General features: G+C 36.4%; 1 protein-coding gene across 6 annotated transcripts in view; it reads right to left on the bottom strand.

Annotated features, from left to right (window-relative positions):
• Positions 1 to 20106, bottom strand: part of LOC145976668 (nephrin) — a 372381-nt gene that overhangs the window by 82917 nt on the left and 269358 nt on the right. For all 6 annotated transcript variants that reach the window (XM_083107939.1, XM_083107938.1, XM_083107942.1 and 3 more), the window contains one exon: positions 748 to 877. In XM_083107939.1, coding sequence (XP_082964065.1) covers positions 748 to 877 — 130 coding nt within the window. The remainder of the gene's footprint in view (positions 1 to 747; positions 878 to 20106) is intronic.

The raw sequence follows: 20106 nt of genomic DNA, 5'->3' as shown, positions 1-20106 counted from the left end.
TTAACGAGCACGGGTCACGGGTTGTATTATCCCAGGTTCGCTTTTTATACGGCCGCGCCGCGGTGGTAACTTTAACCCCGATACGAGGAGGAACGAGAAGATAAGTGATAAAGGCAAATGCGAATGAGCGCAGCGCGAAGAAATAATTATCAATTAAATATAAAAAAGCAATAAAAAAAACCCGCAAAACTTTTTATTATGCCAATTTCGTATAACCGCGCACCTTACCCGCCTTACGTTCTATATCTAGGGCGCTGGCATTATTTTTTATACGATTCTGTACGTAGCGGTAACTTTTAACCCCAATGCGGCAGGAAAAGATGAGTGATAAGAGGAGGCAAACGACGTGAAAAGGAAAGAAATAATTAATCATTATAGCATTGAATAAAACATCGCCTCTTTTACTTTCCTGATATGTTCCCCTGCTTTTATTTTCGATTGTCATACATAGATATAGGTATTACGTGAAAAGTTCGAAGTATGTAATTTACTAAACTTTGACTTAAACGGTTCTGCATTTTTGAGAATATGTCGAATTCAAATTTCGATTAGTTCCAGAATATCGTTGAACCAGATTTAATGTTTTATGAAAAATTACCGCGAATCGAACCAGATAATATATCAGATACGATGTAAACTATGACTTCATATGTGTAGCCCCTACATTTAACAATTCTTTGCATGTGATACGCTTCACTTGTAAGAGTTCCGCTGAATAACTATGAAAAGCAAGGATTAAGAGCTTACCTGTAGATCGGGATGACGTCACTCTTGTACCAGACGACTAAGATAGCGGAATCGTTGCGATGAGGTGGACGAATGTCGCATGGCAGCTCAGCCGTCCCTTCGAGAACCGCTATTACAGACAATGGCGGCCCTATAACAGTAGTAAAAATATTGATTTAATAGCTATCATCCGTAGTTTCCATTGATTTTATCGATCATAAGAATTTCGAAAGGGAATAGCATTTTTAACTTTTTACTGCCCGCTATCAACAATAGCCTATAAAATATACATTATGTAATATATTATTAATCGTATATGTTTAATATTTATATAGAATTCTTTTAAATATTACGAGTCATTAAAATTTAATGAAAAATAATTCTTAAATCTATTGTATAATCAATTATAATAAATAAATTTGCCAGTAATAATAAATTTAATAATAAATTTATTATATATAAATTTACCAGTAAGATTTATTGAGACAGAGTTATAACTAATGTATATTCATATACTCGAAAATCAATATAACAATATTTTTATCAAATATACTTGATTCAATTTCAAATTATATTTCAAATTCTTATTTCTGATAAACTTAGATTAAGAGTCGCAAATAAATAAAATATAAATTTCAGCACTTTTTAAAACAAACAGAAAAAAAAACAAAAAGAAGTAAACATGTTTAGCTCAGTACAAGTTTCTACCAATAAAGGTTTGCACTAATCTATGAATATAAAATTTGAAAATTTTTGAATTATTCGCAAATTATCATGTTCTATTATATTTTATTCATGTTTTATTATATGAATTATCATCAAAATTTTTGGTACCTAGATATAAGCAAAACTAGTTTAAAAAGCTCTGAAATTACTTTCGAACGCTGCAAAAAGAAAAAATTTTATTAATGGACAATATAATATATTTTCTCAACGTACGAACATTTACTGAATGATAACAATCGTTTTGTCTTTCTACGCGTCGGTTGTTGTCCTTACTCTCTTTTCGGTGCTTCTCGTTAGAGTGGAGCGCTCCCCATTACGTCATACGTCAAAGCGTAAACAAAGTATGTAAACAAAGATGTGTATCTACTATTATATAAATGAGAATAATATTAGACATATTATACGCATTATTACTTTCGTTTTATCTACTTCTTATTATCTTTTTATTATCGTAAATTAAAATTCGATTTTATGCAAATGACAAGCGATATTTTACTAGACATTATTTTCTGTCAACATGAATCAAAATCTTTCTTTTCTAGATGATTTTATTTTTTAGAATTATAATGTAATGTGCATACATAATAGTAATTAAAAAAGTAATAGGGACAAACGTTAAAGGAAAGAGATTGATTTTATTTCATTGATTATTTCATATTTATCGCAAACGAGCAAAAATAAGTAAAAGTTATTTTCTTTATGGATATATATAATATACAATGATTAGTTTGATGTTAGAAATTTACATCGCATGCAACGAATTTCATGTTCAATAAGAAATCTATGTTCTCCTTACCCTTCTATTGCGTTAGTAATAACTTTGAGTGGTTATTTCCGACGTAGGAAATCCGTTTTACTTATAAATAACAGAACTGACGCAGGTGCGACACGAAAGGTGATTGCGTTTCGTAGATTTACCCGTCTTTTACCAAGAAACGTATACACGTTCGCGTATTACCGCATATATAGCGCACTGATCGCATCTGCTTTCAACTTCAATAATTTTCTAAATTATGCTTTCGCAATATATACGTACTTTACAATTTTAGAAAATTGACTATTGAGCTGAGGAAGAATATGTTGAATAATTTATTTATAATTAAAGCACTGCGCTGGTGAATCAATTTTCGCAATATAGTTAAGATATCACTTATGTAATTAAGACTAACAGCTGCTTTAATTAAACGCGACATTGCCATAATTATTTTGCATTTGATGGAGATAAAATTAAATATTGGAGAAATAATAATTGTAAAGTTAATAATAAGTAATAATTGTAAGTTGTAAAATCTCTCTCTCAATTCAATATATTAATTATATTCTGTTAATTATATCCTATAGTCTGCGAAATGACGAAGAATATATTGCAGAAAAATCATTCCGTGATATATCGACAAAATTCGTACTAATCTTCTATTAAAATGAATAATTGAATACTTCCGAGATAAAATGAGAAAAAAAAGCAAACTCAAGCGACGAAGATGTTGGCGTATGCAGAACACGAGAGGGATCACGTGACAATTTCGCGCTCCAGAAAGCGCGTCCGTTTCCACTGGACTTCCCGGCATCGTCGGTTTGGGCCAGGTATTGAAGGATCGGCGAGAATATTTGCGGAGGAGATGGGGGCGAGCGACGCGGAAGAGGATGTCAGTGAGAACAACGCGCGCCGGAAAGCGGAAACGGGGATATATATACGCCGGCTGTCCGAACGTATTAAAACTGAGCGAATCGCGGATGAATTTTCTTTCCAGTCTGTCAGCCATAGAGAAAGCGTCGATCCGTTCGCCCTCTTTTGCCCTGACGACGCTTGAATATTTCCAAATTCCTCTCTCGACTTTTCGACATGGTCGATCGATAAAACAATTTGCGTCGAGATCCAGACTCTTTCTATCTCTTTTTCTGCTTTGATTGACCAAACTTATTTCCGAGACCGTGTGCATAAAATAAGCTTTAGTAAAGCAGCAACGATACCATCGATCGGCCATTACTAATTCACTTTTTTTTTTCGTTAACTCGCACGGGAGCTATTGATTTTATATAGCATGCCGTTGTAATGCCTGCAAGTATCCGCTGGGACAGAAAATATCCGTCGAATAATAGTTTCTCGAGGAGAGATGAATAATATTTCATACGAAACGTTTCCTGAGAGAAATGATTTTTACTCTTGAAACATTCCATCATTGCATCTTTCGATTACTCGAGATACGTCTGCCTTAATTATCTTACTAATCTTTTAGCAGTTTTTAAAATTTACTTGATAATAATATATGCAAGTTTATAATTGGAGATGAATATTTTATAACGAGAAAAATTAACGATAGTTTATAAATTTTTAAGAGAAAATATCAAGTAAGCACGAATATTATTAAAATATACATATACGATTATATCAATTCGTTTATATCTTAAAAATGTATAGAATAATATTAATTATTTTCATCGCATTCTTGAAAATTGTATTTCTCCCTTATTCGCGGCATGCAAAATAAAAGTAACGGGCTATTCCATTATCAAACTTGGCGGAGCCTTTATCTTGCTTCGTCCAATTTCTGAGTTTCTGTCATAAGAGTCATTTCTCTTCCTTACATTTTCAGAGCCCCATGAGCGATAGTTCGCACGGCGCGCATATTAGGTCTCTCGTTCCAAGTTTTGAATTTTTAAGCAGAATTTTCACTCTGTGCCGCCGTCACGGGAGGGAATATATTATGCAGTCCCTAATTTACCGTCCTAGCGCGCCTCAGCCTCGCGGAACGGAGAAACGAGTTTACGCGAAGGAACAAATGGAAGGCCGTGGTGCCTATTTCATAGTACCGCTTATTCGAGTATCCTTCGCCTCACATCCGACTTTTAACGCAAAATTCGCCGGGATAAAGCGCATTGTGGTTCGATCAAAAATATATATTTAATCGATTACATTCCAATTAACGAAAAGAAACACGTACCTTTACCTCTTTATGTCTTGTGATTCTTTATTATGATAGTCTGTCTTATATACCGTTGACAGGGAATAAAATAGACTTGAATTTGATATCGCGAAGACTTCAGAAAATTTGACATGTATTTATTTTAGCTTCTTTATCAAATTTTTTTTTAATAATCTTCGAGCTCTTTCCAAAGTTTCCGGTGAAACAATTTTTAATGGATTTCTGCGACGAGATTTCACGAGATTTCAAATCTGGGACAACGTCACCGGCGTGGAAAGGAGTATCGAAATTTTGCTGTGTAGATTTTTTGAGCCGGCGCGCCCCAATGGATGGAAATCCCTTTGGCGTATCCGCGTAATATAAAACACACACGCGAGCTGGGATATCCGCGCGTCGTCGTGATAGAATTTTACTTTCCGAGATGCGCATTTGATTTTCCTGATTAGATTACGCGAGTCCAAATCCCTCCGTCAACCGATCTCGCGGAGCAAACACCCACGCGTGTAGATCGATCTCTCGGAGGCGACTGGAAAGAAAAAACGGACGATTAGAATGCTATAGTTAATTCCTTTGTGTCGAGGCCAGGGTGTCCAGGGTAGACAGAGACGCTAATTAAATTTGCAAGCGACCGAAGTGGAACTACTTCACGCGCGAGCTTCTTTTTTCGCGCATTATACATTTATACTCGGATAAGGGGGAACCCCCTCCGCCCTCTCTTCTTCCTCTCTCGTACAGTCATCTTCGCGTCGCGTGCTCTTCCATTTTTCTTGCGCCCGTAGTTCATGGAGTTAACGTTAACGGTGTTACCCAGCACGTCGGATGCTTTTACCCTTACCTACCTACCTACATACTTATCCTAGCCCGTACATATCTCTACGTACGTGGGATCTCTAGTCTCGCGTGTACACCCCGGTGTAAGCGTATAAAACAACGGTTTTCATGGCGCCCGCTAAATTTCCCTTGGGCTGCCCGCGGTGCATTATGAGTCCTGAAGGGCGGCGGCAACTGCGGATCGTTCCTGTCGTGCATCTCGTCCCCGGGCTCCTTCCTCCCTCCTACTCTCCCACCTGTGTTGTTGTTACCTGCCCAGAGGGTAACAGCGCGCAACAGTCGCGAATCGTGCTGAAAAGCGTTTTGAAAAAAACCGAGGGCTTCTGTGACGCGTCGTCTGCCTATTTGACATACTTTTTGAAAAAAAAAGGGGACAACGACGAGAGAGAAAGAATGAGCGAATAATCATTACAATCCCTTTTGTCGGCGGACAGAAATTCCTCTGACAATGAGTTTCGTGTTTCATTGATGAATTTTCCACGACGAGCGAGCATTGAACTCGTGCAGATTATTTTGTTAAAGTAGTGCTATCGCGATAGAAACACCGCGTTTTTTTTGACACTTGTCTCGTAAAAATCCTCCCATTACACATCGTGGTTGATGAATATTCATTGAAAAAGTTATTACGCGGTGAGAGAGGGGGATTAGTCTCGACGTCGTTATCGATGTTGTATCGAAACGTTTCACCTTTCCTCAAACTAATTCGAAATTGATCTTCTACAACGATGTGAAACAAAATTTTCGTTCTATATTGCGTTGCAGGCATGTTGGAGTGAGTTTCCGCCTCTTTCTCTCTTTACGAGAAAGAATAACATTGTGTACGTAATACTACTTGTCTCTCTCTCTCTTCTCCAGCGAGAGATAATCTCTTCTTTTTTCCTCCCCGAGGATCCAATTTCGGAAAGTTGTTGCACGGCATGTAGCAAACTAACTCGCGAATTTTGAAAATCGCAATCCTGATGATTAATCTTCGAATACAGGGAATAACGCGAGAGATGCCAGCTCTGCGGTAGAAAAAATATATTTCGCGTACAAAAAATATTCTTAATAGTTTAATTTAGATTTAAAAGGAAAATACGAGATATTATTATAGAAATATTTTTTGTTTAAATAGAAGTATATGAGATATAAAATTTTATTTTGCAACTCGGACGTTTCTATGCGTCCTCTTTTCTGTGAATTCGTGTATACGCGAAATATCGGTCAACCGTGTAAATGTAACGTTGCCGTTGCCACACCAGATGGTACTATTAAAGACGCACGTCAAAGTTACGTCAAAGTGATGATTCTTTTGGAGAATTCCATCGGGGGGAAGCGTGCTTCGCCAGCACGGATATTTACCGTAACGTGCCCCACCGAGAGGAAAGTGATATCGTCGACGCAGCGGAAAAGCCGCGCTTTATGAAATGCTGCTGAATCGACGCTGCGGCTTCCGTGTACCTGGCGCATGGGTTTACACAAGTTTGGTGTGCTTCGGGAGGAAACGAGTAACAAGGAAAGATTGTCAGCGAAAATCCGAATGGACCGAGAAACAAGATCGATCGCGAGCGATGAAAATTCTGCGCGTCACGACCGTGCAAAAATCTCCCCCCTGAATCGTTTCCGATCTACTTTAGAAGAAAAAGAGATTGCGGGAAGAAAGTTATGCATAGATTTCAAATTTGTCGAAGGAACTGAAATTTTACGCGCATATATCAGGGTACATCCTGCATAGTTATAATATATTCAGAGTGTTAATTAACAAGGGTTTCAATTTGCACAGTAGTTTCCAAAGCATTAAAGCAGTAACAACGCAAATTAAGGGCTATCTGCAAGCTAACCATCGATGTACAATGTGTATGTAACTTGGAATTTGTAATGGCGGCAAGGGAAAGGAGAGGAGACATAATAACATCAAATTAAAAAAAATTTTAAACAGAAGAAACCCTCTCTTTTTCTCTCTATTTTTGATCGATTTTATTAAATTTTCATTGTCACATATATTAAGAAATTGAACTATTATAACATATATTATTGAACTATTTATAATATATATTGACATATATTGAACTATTTATAACATATATATAATTGAGCTATTTATAACATATATTAATAAAAGACACTTATTATTGCACGTAAACTGTACACAATCACACAATCATAATAATAAAATTTGACACAGTAAAATACTTATACAACGTTCTCTGGATACTTTACGATTGCTGATTACTTAATCGCGCTATTTCGGTCTTTAACCTTTATCTTTACGTTGCACCGCGAAGGAAAGAGACGGAGAAGGGGGACGAGATACGCGAATGGTTCGCTGATAAGGAATACGGGAATACAATGACCGCACTGCCGAAACTAGAGGCCGGAAATCAGTGTTACGGCTACCTCCGCTTACCCTCGTTCGGGCAAGCCCCGCGCAGAAATAACCCAAACGGGGTATTCGGCTAAGCCGATAATCCGCCGGGTCAGACAGTGTCGAGAAGCCGTGCAACTTTGCTTAGTCCAGTCCTCGTCCCTTGCACCCTCACCCTACAGCCGTTGGTAGGAAACGTGCGGTTAGCCTAGGAGCTACCGTTTCTGCGCTTTGACTACCCCACACCTCGTAGAAATCAATTTACTCTCTGGGTGATTCTACGGGGATCAGGGGGGAAAGATCGCTGCTGCGCGAAGACGAGGATTAGAGAGAATAAATACGAAAACCGCGCGGAGTCTTTAGTAATCGGAGACACGTCGATATCGTGGCTTGCTAGTTCAACTGTAGCTAAGCTACAAAGTTAAACTGAGCGTAGTTTCATGATAGAGGACGATTGACAAGTACGATATTCGGCCATCGAAGGTTCATTTAACTTTCGAATCAGTTTTGTCATTCACTTAGTTACACTTTAATGAAATCTAGAATTATTCGTACAATTGTTTAATTATTTTCTTTTCGTAGAAAAAAACAGGAATCTCTTTATCTAGAATAAGAGAGATTAAAGATTCTTTTCCCGAAATCAAAATGTCAATAAAATGAAATTTATTGTAAAATTTTCATTATTAATTAAACTCGTGTTCGAAATTAAAAATTATTAATTAAAGTAAAATTTTGGAAACCTAAAATTACTTTTGCATTTCTAATATTAACTATGCGCGGCATCGATATGTCGATCATATGGACCGCTCGATCGATTCGTTTCTCAAATCAAGCAACCGAGCTCTTTCATCCCGATTTTTCTCTCACGAAAAGAGACGACATCCGGAAATAGGTAAACTGAGACCTTGCTCAATCGAGATTAACCGCCGAGATAACCCTGTCCCCTGTGGTGTCAGATTGTCAGGAGTGAGAGCCGTGTGTGTCACGTATTACATAAGAAAAAAAGGAAGAGAAATCATTTTCCTCCGATCGGATCTCTCGAAATCATCAGGTCGCTCCAGTCAGAGCGTTGGAATAATAAAATCGGAAACATCAACTCGTGTGCGTACGTGTGTGTATGTATACATGCATTCACATGTGTGCGGAGGCGAAGATATACGTTGTTCCGAGCGCGCGCAATATCGTCGAGTTTTAGGGTTTTCGCAGCTGTGACAATGGCTATCCGCAAGAACGGTACCACACGATTTTCCCCAAAACTCTCGCCAATATCACCATAACCATAATTCCACGATTCCATTGGGAACTTTTTTCCATTCGTGCCGCGTGGCTCTCGCTACTGGCTCACTATGCCCTTCGGTTGTCGTCCTTACTCTGGGGACACGTGCGGGACTTTTTGCGAACAAGGCAACCACCGTAATGCGACGTTCTTCGCGGTAACCGAAATTATTTTGCAAAACTTGTTATCTGTCCTCCAATAACCATCGTGATGCCTGAATTTTGCGATACAAATAATGTATAATATCATTCTCTCAGCTTCACAAAGTGATTGTTTTGTATAAAGAATGAAGCGATATTTTGATTCAAAAAAAGGATTGAAAGGAAGAAGGCTTATTTTATAAATTTAATAAAAGCTTGCATCGGAATAAAAGAAAGATTACATATATAATGAGAGTTTAAGCCCTCGCATTCGACAAGCAGAATTGTCAGTGCAGAATCACTCTGTCACTCATTCTGATTTTTGCCACCATATATATATATATATATATATATATATATATATATATATATATACACGATTACTTTACCTTAATACTTTTATGTACAAAATAATGAGAGGAATCAATTGGTGTAAAGAAAACACATAGTTATTTTTAAGAAAAAAAATGTAATTGTTAATTGCAAATTACATTTTTTTTTCGAAACAATTATGTGTTTCTTTACACCAATTGATTCCTCTCATTATTTTGTACATAAAAGTATTAAAGTAAGATCGAAAAAAGAATATTTTACAAGATATTTTACGGTTTATGTAAAATTAAGAAATGATTTCAAGCCTCATAACTCGGAAAGTACTTAATGAAAACTAACTTAATTATAGTGTTTTGGAAAGCTCTCGAGATGAGCTACAAGAATATGTAATAAAAAATAGGGAGTTCCATTTAAAAAATTCAAAGTGACCTTGCCCTGACCTTGACAACGCCACCCAAGGACAAACCAATGGTACCATCTTATGTCCCCCTTCAAGCCATACAACTTATATCTGAAACATTTTTCGATTTAATGCAGTGTTTCTGAGATATTCGCGTGTATTGATTAAAATGGTCTGCTCTGTATATTATATATATATTATATTAATTGAAAACATTGTTATACAAAATAGTTTTTAATTTTCAAAAATAATAAAAAATAAAAAATTTATTTTAAAATTAAAAACTGAAAATTAATATAAAACAAAAAAGTAAAAAAATTTTAAATAAAAGAACTTGGCGCTGCCAATTTTATTAATATATTATTCAGCTTAAAAGTCTAAATTTCCAAATGTAAATCAATATCAATTAATTAAAGAAATTAAGTCATTAAAAATTTAATGCTAATTTTTTTAATGTTAATTTAAATGTAAGACTAATAATATGGAATATGTTCCAACTTTTTAAATATATATTTAATTGGAATATGTGTCAATTTTATTGGCAGCGCCGCTTTTTTAATTAAAAGTTTTTTACTTTTTTGTTTTATATTAATTTTCAGTTTTCAATTTTTAAATAAATTTTTAATTTTTTAATATTATTATTTTTGAAAATTAAAACAACTATTTTGTATAAGAATGTTTTCAATTAAAATATTTCTATTTAACTTGTACAAGTTTTCTTCCTTGTACCTCTATTTATCTTGTACAAATTTTTATTCTTAGTTGGCGCAATTTTTTTATATCACTATTTTTGTAGACAATATGACAGTTGAGTACAATTAGTGCATGAACTTGGCGCTCGTTTTTTTACCTTTTTTTAAAAAGGTAAATTTTTGGGGATTATAAACATATACTCCTACATCCCTCCCTGTGGAATTACACTCCTTCAAAAATGGAGGGAAAAATTAGGTTTTTATCTTTTCCTCAAATTTGGAACAGGTTAAAGAAATGAAATTAGGTGGATTATTTTCTATTAGTAAAAAGGTTATTTATTAGTATTTTTTTCAGTCTCCCGTATTGCTATAAGGGGATGAAACTAGCAACCCCTATTCAATTTTTTATTAGAACTTTTTAATGGGTCGGAATATGATCATCTAAAAATATACATTAAAAAGATTTGATTTATTTAGAAATTTTTTTATTTCTTTTATTTTCTTCATAAAATCAGTAGTTTTCAAAAAAAAAAATAAAATAAAAATAAAATACATTATCGTGCACGATGCTAAATAGCATAGATTTCGAATTACGAGAAGTTAAATTTTAAAATAAAAATAAAATTAGAGTACATGTTGGGAAAATTGGAACAAAAACAAAATTATAATAAAAACCTAAAAACCTAAGAAATAAAAACCTAATTTTTACCCCCATTTTTGGAGGATTATAACTCTACAGGAAGGGATGTAGGAGTATATGTTTATATGAAAAACCCCCCTTAATTTTCGACAAAGAATCATCTCCTAAAATTTTCCGCACTTATTAAGAAACACTCTATATATATGAAATATGCGTCTTAAATTCCGATATCTAACGGTTGCGGTTCCGCATAAGCGACCGGATGTATGTTCAGCATCATGCTTTTTGCAATCTGGTTTCCTCTCGCTCGATACTCCACTTCAAAGCGTAATGTTTAGCCGCTCTTGATCGGAACTCCGGTACTCTGTCGTAGGAAAATGTGAGACGAGAGAGAAAAGGGGACAAAGGAAAGCACAGTGTATCTCGCATGGATTGACAGACACACCTTGTTTCGGTGACACCTGACTGAAACGAATAACATGCTCAGGCTCGGAACGTGACACACGAAGAGACGTACCAAGTCCTACCGCTTAGAAAAACAAGCTAGAGTCTTGTTAAAATAAGGTCTCGTAACATTAGACTAGCACTTTAATGGTGCCACATTTTTATTTTATATTGCACTTTATCTATAAAAATATGTATAAATTTCTAGCATAAAAATCTCTGACATTGCTTAAGTGTGTGTGTATTTAATCTATTTATTAAATTTTTAAACATAATTTTTTTATATATTTTATTTTAAGTCTTCTCGTTTAATATTATAAGCTTTGTATTTTTTGCGACACATTTTTATCACTATTATATCATTTTGTTTGATTATCACGAAAAAATACATCTTGGAAAGTTACTTGTTAATAACTCATTTCTTTCGCTTTATTACTATTTTAATCATTCCCCGACATATTTTGATCATCTCGTTCAGAAGATATAACATGTTGCGTGTACGGCAGCTGTTTTTGTTTCTTTATTTGCTTTGGTCCGTTACTCGACATCAAAGCCCGTAGCTCGAACAATTTCGACCAACCTTGTCGTTTACGCGTCGAGTTTACTCGAGGGAAATGTGATGGAGAAAGCGGTGCGCAAAATACATCCGTTACCCGTTGATCCACTATGCAAAAGCCTACGAACTTGCAGCGCCGCAAATTGTCGTGCTTGTTTTCGCACACGTTGAGTTCAAACCTGACCTGTGATTCACGTAAATTAGAAACTCTTCAAGAAACAAAGAACATACTATACACCGACATTCCAATTAAAGGAAAAATATTTCAGGAAGCTAATTCGACAAGAAAAGCAAAATAAAATAGTAAATATAAAAATGTGTTGCGGTTAATAAAATGTGTACCGTATAATATTTTTAAATTTTCCCTTGACGCAAAATATATCATATTATTTTATAAAGAGAGAAATACATGTGTGTAAAAAAATTGAAAGATTTTATAGTCTCTCTTTCTCTCTCATTGATAATATTAATAAAATGAAATAATACAGGCTTTTGTCCTGTAATAAAAAAAATACATTCGACAAAAAAATTTATAAAATTTCTTTTTAAAAATTCATATTTTTCATATTTCATTCATATTTCTTTTCTAAGGTTTTAGTGAATATGATATGTAACAATCGGAAATCTCGGTAGAAGTGTACGCAAAAATCGAACGCTCTTGAGAGCGTGTCGATCTGGTTTCTGTGTTCGCATTTTCCAAGGAGAATAATGGATCGTGAGGTTTTCCGAGTGAGTTTACGGGAGATTCATACTCAATTCACCACCGATAAGCTCACCCGTAAAGATAAAGACAGAGATACTAGAAAATACTCGAGGGACTCAGGATGCTTTCAGGATAGACAAGGCAATACGATTTCGAATGAAATGCTTTTGTTTTAAAGTAAAAAGGAAAAAAGAAAAATGCGACTGCACTTAATACAGCATTCTATTTTTCATGGCTCCTCCAGATACTCGGTCTTTTTAGCATTAATAATTGTCGAATGGAAATGCAAAAGCGATGTAAAGCGCTAAGAAAATGGCTTCGAATAAAATAAAGAAAATAAAAGATTTCACATAACAATAAACGCTTATAGCGCAATTATCTATACAATGTAAAAGAAATAATTAAAAGTATTATAAGAGTAGACAATATTAAATATATATTATTCAGAGTAATTTCGAGCGAAATTTAACGAAATTGATCAACAACTTGTCATAAATATTTCGTAGAAATGTATATTATAAGCTCGGTTTGCTGTTTTATTCCGGTCTTTGCTTCCTTTTGCTATTTACACGGCGAGTTTTGATGTAAGCTCACCGTCTAATGAGTAATAAAGTTCTTTGTCGTTTACGACATCCCTTCCATCGGTGTGAAAATCTGCTCTTCCCGCGTCTTTCGTGTACATTTGGTCCTTTGTCTGGCACGAAGTGCCGGCTGTTGCACGTAGTCTCGCACTTTTTCCGTTCTCCCCTTGTTCACGAGTATTCTCTTAGATTCCGGAGATTTTCTGCACCGGAACACGAGGTTAAGGGCGCAGGGCGAAAATGCCGTTAATGGCATCGTTAAGGGTCTCATTAACGTTCTCACGAGGGACGGATAACGACGAAGTAATTAAAATTTGATCAACTTCTTATAAAACCGGCTCGTCACTTTTTTTTCTTTCAAATAGAAGCACGCAATGCGGTTCTTGCTTCATTATTTAAGATCCTATTAATGACATTAGGTTAACATCGGGAAGCACGTAAAAGAAACTTGATACAATTACTTTACCTTCTTATGCTATCATAACGCATATTTAGTCGCAATCAATGCTATTGCGATTAATAACAATATTTCGAAAAATATAATTATTTTTCTCAGTTACTGAAAGGAAATAATGGAAACTACTTCATTAAACTCTGTTGAATATTCAATCATTCAATTTTTCAGACCGGTTACAAACGACTCTTGACGATGAGTAACATTTACCTTCGCTTTAACACGATTTTTCGTCCGGAATTACTTACAAACCGAATCGAAGTTTACTCTCGATAGGGCGAAAGAGAAATGCCGCAAGAAGGAAGGAAAGAAAGAGAAAGGATGATGAATAAAAGGGAGGGTGCGGGGGTGGAAGCTGCCAGGTCGTAACTATGAAACGATCTCGCCCGAGGGAATGTCCTGCGCCGTATGTCCTCTGAATACAAATACCTTTCCTATAGCCGTTCACCGGAGCTATCAGGGTTACCGCAGAGAACGGAAGACTGGCTTGCCAATTTTAAAGGGCCGTTTGTGAGTGATGTACAACGTCTGCGCGTGTCTAGTTCTGTTCATTCGACGGTGCATATCGACATGTATAACTGCGAAGTATCGGTAACAAAAATGTATCTCGCGAATGCGCGTATACAAACCAGATTGTTTACGGTGGAAAGCACTGTAATGGTTTCATGCAGTTTATTGTCAAGAGTAGACCGTCTGTCTCTCTATCCCAGAAAATAACGGAAAAATAAATCAAATTCTTTCTTGATATTGGATTTAAATCGATTATACGCGTTTCTCGTTTGGTCCTTAATTTCTCGATTACATTAAGGCAGAGAATGATGGAATATTAAATTGAATTTTTATGTATTTGCAACGACAATTGTACGATGTAATAGAGAATTAAGGAATTTGCGTCATTATTCGATATTTATAATAGAATGGAATTATTCTTAAATGAAAAAGTAAACACACACATACACACAAGTAACGCAAGTAACAATGCACATTGTAACTTTGTTTCGCCGATAGTCAATTATCTTTTCAAAATGCCGCGTAATAAATATACGACGAAAAATTTTGCCTAATTGGAATATAATCTGCACGCGTTAATTAGAGATAAAAGTGCCCCGATGAAAGATCCATTATATGTATTCGCGAATGCATTATCAGACTAATGCAAAAATTAATGCCTATGCGGTTATTGTGTATCGATTTAATAATTGCAATGATAGCCGAACGATTTTCATACGTTTACGTTAATGATCCGCGTCGGAATTATTCCGCTGCGATGTGACGCGCAAATTTAATGTTTAATCTGGCAGCTTTTCGGGTCATTTTGATCCACCGTGTAACATCTGTTCTGTTATGCTGTCATAAAATTCAATGTCCCGGCTAGGGACTCTGCGTCTCACAATTTTGTTAACTTACTAATTAAAGCTGGCGCTCGATCGCAGTTGGTTTCGCTAGATGTACGCGTCGGTACGCTAAATTTAATTAAGGCGCGTACGTTAATTTATTCGCACGCCCAGGGGACGCGTACTTTGGCTTTACAGCTTTTGTTGTAACGTGGATTAAACACGCGGCTAATAATAATAATAATAATAATAATGGTAATAATAATAATAACAACAATTCGTAATTGACATCGATAATGAGGTATGATAACGTTGCCGATGAATTTGCATGATATTTTAATAACAACGATCGATCCACATTTTTACTCCACTTTCGTCGCGCAATCAATGACGACGCTCATAAAACAGCCAGCTGCTTCCACGAATGTACGGCGACTGCATCAGCTGCACCTGCATTCCGCCTCTTTAGATGTCGTGTCATATAGCTGCTGCGACGCATTAGATCGCCGTGGAAACGCTCAATAAGAGCGACGTGCACTTTCCCGCAACGGGCCGGGAGGCCCGGGGAGGAACGCGAAACGTCTTGCGGTTAGTTTCGAGGCGTTTCGGGGTTGAAGTTCTCTGAAGCGCGCGCGCGATAGTCAGGGCGGGCCGCGCGCACAGAGCACTCAAAAAGTTTAGCGAAGAACAGACGGATGGGGAGGCAAGTGGGCGGATGTTCACAAAGTGAAAACGGTATTTCCGAAAACGATTAGAGTTTTGCGACAGACGGCAGGAATTCCGGCCGCCGCCGTATAATTACAGCCGTCGTTGCACGACTTCCCCCCCCGACCTGCGCGCAGGCCGCGTTTTTACGTAACTCGGTAACGCAAATTTCACCCTCGGCAATTTACGATTAATGCACTCTGTTCGAGGTAATCGCGCGCGCGCGCGCGCGCACGATCGATAATCTCGATTCGACGTTAGACGCAGGGAGGTAGACGCTTGATCTTCCGATACCTGACGTGTGGGCTTTACGCGCGACAGGGCATTAAAATATCGGCAGTCTGGTTTACGATCGGCGGCGGCGCTTTTATCGGGTGAACGCATTGGAACGTTGGGGGATGATTGGCCCTTATGCAGCCAGGACGACGTACGGGAAGTTTGAAGCACGTCGAACTTTCCGAACTATCAGCACTTAGACGATAATTCTCTTGAGGGACGAAGACCGGCTCTCAGCGCGCGCGACCCTGCCTTCGTGAAAATTAATTACCCTCGTCGATCGCTTTTCATTCTCTCTTTCACCCCGTTCGTGTCCCTGCTCCCTTTTCACCTTCACCGAGGCACGAAACCCACCGTCGCGTTGGCGCCGACGACGCTGTGTGCGCCTGTGGATGACAAGAAGACGGGAGGAGGAAGGACGGTGAAGAAGGGAGGAGGGAAAGAGGGGAGGAAGTCAAAGTGAAAAAAATTACTCGCCTATATACGAAACGCAGCACGTGCGAGAAATCAGAGGAGGGATTCGCGAAAGCCGACGAATTCTATACCGACGCGACATTCCACAATTTCCACGTACTTGGCGCGTTTCGCGTTCTTCGAGTAATTATTCGCGCATAATTGCTCCGTCCCTATCGTATATATTGTGTGCACCCTCCACTGTAACACGCGTACATATATAAGGGCACTTGTGTGAATATGTATAACTGTAGGATCGAGGAAGTTTAATGCGTTAAACGTCCCAGACACGCACGATTAGGTATTTAACGATTGTACCTAAATTACCGGTCACTTTATACGATTCGAATCATCTAATTCGATTTTTGAAGGAGAAATTGCAATACATACACAGATTATAAAATGTACTAGTTTATGTGCGTTTTATTTCCTTTATGTTTCTATCGCATATTATATTATTTAGTAATATGCTTTGTTAAAAATAAGTCGCATTAAAGTCAGACTTTATTGCACAACGGAAACGACAGTTCGGAAAATTGTTAATGAGAATAGAAGTCTAAAATAACACACAATTGCACAAATCAAATTATTATAGAATATTTTTGCGTTCGATTGTAAGATAATCAAATTATACGGTTCAGTTTATTACTTATTTATGGAACATTCGTTTATTTTGAGTTTCTTTTTTACGATGTTTTTAATTGAGCAACGCGACATTTTAGTGTTCCTAACACTTTAATACATCTCGATTGCTAATTCGAACACATATCAAAATATAGAAAAAAATGGAATTTTCCTGTAAGAAGTAATTTACAAATTTGCAGAAAAAAGCGTTTGATTGAAATAAAACATGACAAAAAATAGATCACATGGCTGTGTCCTGTAAAATTAGATTTTGGTGATTCACATGCTACCGAGATTGGATCGATTTACGCTATTCGGGGATATTTGGGGCACGTGACCCGTCGCTGGCGAATTCTAATATATACGCCGAGGGTGTCGTCCGGTCAAGAATTCTCGTCACGCGATAAAAGACTGGACCTGCTGGAAACAATAATCTCGCTTCTACATAATTTCCCTTTCAAGGGGCAGTTTGGAATTTTATATATAAAATATGTTTTTATCCCCTTCTTTCTCCTCATTTCATCAGCGCAATGTTACTTTTTGCATGGTTCGTTTATCGTGCATTATAGAATATGCTAAAAAATATGTGCAACCGAGAATGAAGTGATTTCTTGCAAAAATAAATCAAAGATGTAAAATAAAAATTGTTTTATACAAAGCAAAATTATTTCTGTTTTTGAAAAAAATGATACATTAAATATCCTGAGGTGTTGCGTCTTAAAACTCAAATACATTGAATTCATTTCAATGGTACTTATTAATAAGTAATTTATAAATAAAAAAAGTACAATATTCAATTTTGTAAAATAATTTAAAATAATTCAAATCATCAAAAAAATTATGTATAAAGTATTAAGATCACTTTTATTTCTTTTTTCAATAAAACGTCATCTTTTTACATAAAATCTGCATTGTCGAGATTAATTGAACGATGTATAACACAAAATTATTATAAGTAATTCAAATTTAGAAAAGCGTGTTTAAATGTGTTAAAAATTCTCCAATTTTTAAAATCAATTATTTCCGAAAACAAAACTTGATACATTTAAATCTAAAAACATTTAATTCTACATGTTATTATGCGAAGGATTGCCTTTTTTCACTTACGCGATTTCAGATACATTCTATATAAAAGCGAGGCGAAAATTGGAACCACTCAGCTCCATCGGGAGGAATCATTCTTCTCTCACGATTTCAAGCAATCTACTTCAAGGATTTCCGGAAATAACATCATTTCCATGTACCATCTCTCGTTCGCGTAATGTTCCGCGCATCTCTTTTTATATCACGTCTCTCTTCTCTTCATTTACTCAAAATATTTGCTGCCTCCTTTTTAGAAGCTGCCAATCCTTTTATCATACTCCATCTTCTTTTTTCAAGTACAAAAGAAGGAAAAGAGATATATATTATTCGGTTAAAAACCAGAAAATTGAATGATTTAGTGTATAAGAATCTTGATGATGCTCTTCATTTTATTCTCGCCATTCAATTTAAATAATCATGAAAAATAACGAATGGACATGACAAAACAAATATATTTTAAAAATATATATTAGAAAGGCGGAAAAGTATATACAAATTATAAGCAAGTATAATTTTTTACGAAAAAAAGAAAACATATTTTGAATTTTAAAAAAATAAGCATATCGCGCAGAAATATTGAATCCATAATAATGTGTATATATATATGAATTATAAACTTGGTAACACATAAAATACATCGACTCGCTTTACTTCATTTCCTCCTTTTACATCTTGTCGTATAAAAATGGCAAAAATGTCGGCTGAACAAATCGATGTGAACGCTACTTGCGCTAAAGTCTTAAAAAGAAAAAGCCGAAATGAAAGAAAACTATTCTTGTTATTCCACTCGCTACTGCGAACTGTTCCAAGGCAACTCGTGATGCAAATTTTCTTGCCGTAAAAAAAAAAAAAAAGAAATCAGGCATCGGTCCTCATTCGTACCCAGAGTTCTTTTAGCATATCTCTCGAGCTTCGCTCCTTCTTCTCTCATTCGCTAACGTGTTTCTCGAGTAGATGAGCCATTACGTGAGTGCATTTTACGAAGAATCGAGGACAATACGGGGATTTTATACGCGGATGTTAATGCACGATTTGCATTAACGCGTGAGGAAAATGCATCTTTCAATTTGCGGATAATCAAAACGTGACGCGTAAAAGCAAAATCTCTCTCTCTCTCTCTCTTTTGTTCTTTTTTCTTTTTCGTATATATACTTTATTAATGTCAACATCGCACTCGGTCTGTTAAAGTTTTTTTTTATACAAGGGGAGATTTTATTAGAAAGATTGTGTGCTCGCGCGCGCGAAAATACCGGCAGGAAAAGCCTCAATCACAGAGAAAGAAAGTGAATAGCTCGAGGAGATGATTCTGGCAAACAGAGACCGTACACCTTACGTTGCACGTTATCGCTGCCGCATCCCGGCTACGAATGGAATTACTATCCGGCAAACGCATTCCCTGTGTTTATTCTACGTCTCTTCCCTTTACATCTCGCCTTCGCTCCGACCTCGTACTATGCCCTTCTCGAGAGCATCTCGTAACACGCCGCAATGGAAGCGTTTCCGCCTCATTCACGTACAGAGTGGTTGAAAAGTGGCACGAAAGGAGGAAATTGCGGTGTCAAATATCTCGATTGGTAACCAAATTCGGCGATCAATAGGCTGCTGTCGCGGACGAGTTTGACATTTATCTGCCTCGTAATATAAAAGCATCAAAATTCTTAGCCAGGTATTAATTTTATCGACCTAATCAATCGCACCGTAAAATGTTATAAAAAGTCTTTTTCACTCCAAAAATCTTACAGCTTTATCCAAAGTGCAAATCATCCTATTTCATCTCGCATTCTTCCATAGCCTCTCATTTTTGCGTGAAATATAAATATTCCGAGGCGTTGTTTACATATAGTACCGCGTTTCTTCTTCA

Source organism: Camponotus vicinus, unplaced genomic scaffold (genome assembly GCF_025532165.1).
Source record: "Camponotus vicinus isolate PSW18456_S1 unplaced genomic scaffold, iyCamVici1.0 SCAF_9, whole genome shotgun sequence".
In the NCBI taxonomy this organism is placed as follows: domain Eukaryota; kingdom Metazoa; phylum Arthropoda; class Insecta; order Hymenoptera; family Formicidae; genus Camponotus; species Camponotus vicinus.
The sequence above is the reverse complement of the archived record's forward strand: the minus strand, read 5'-3'. Positions and strand labels throughout refer to the sequence as shown.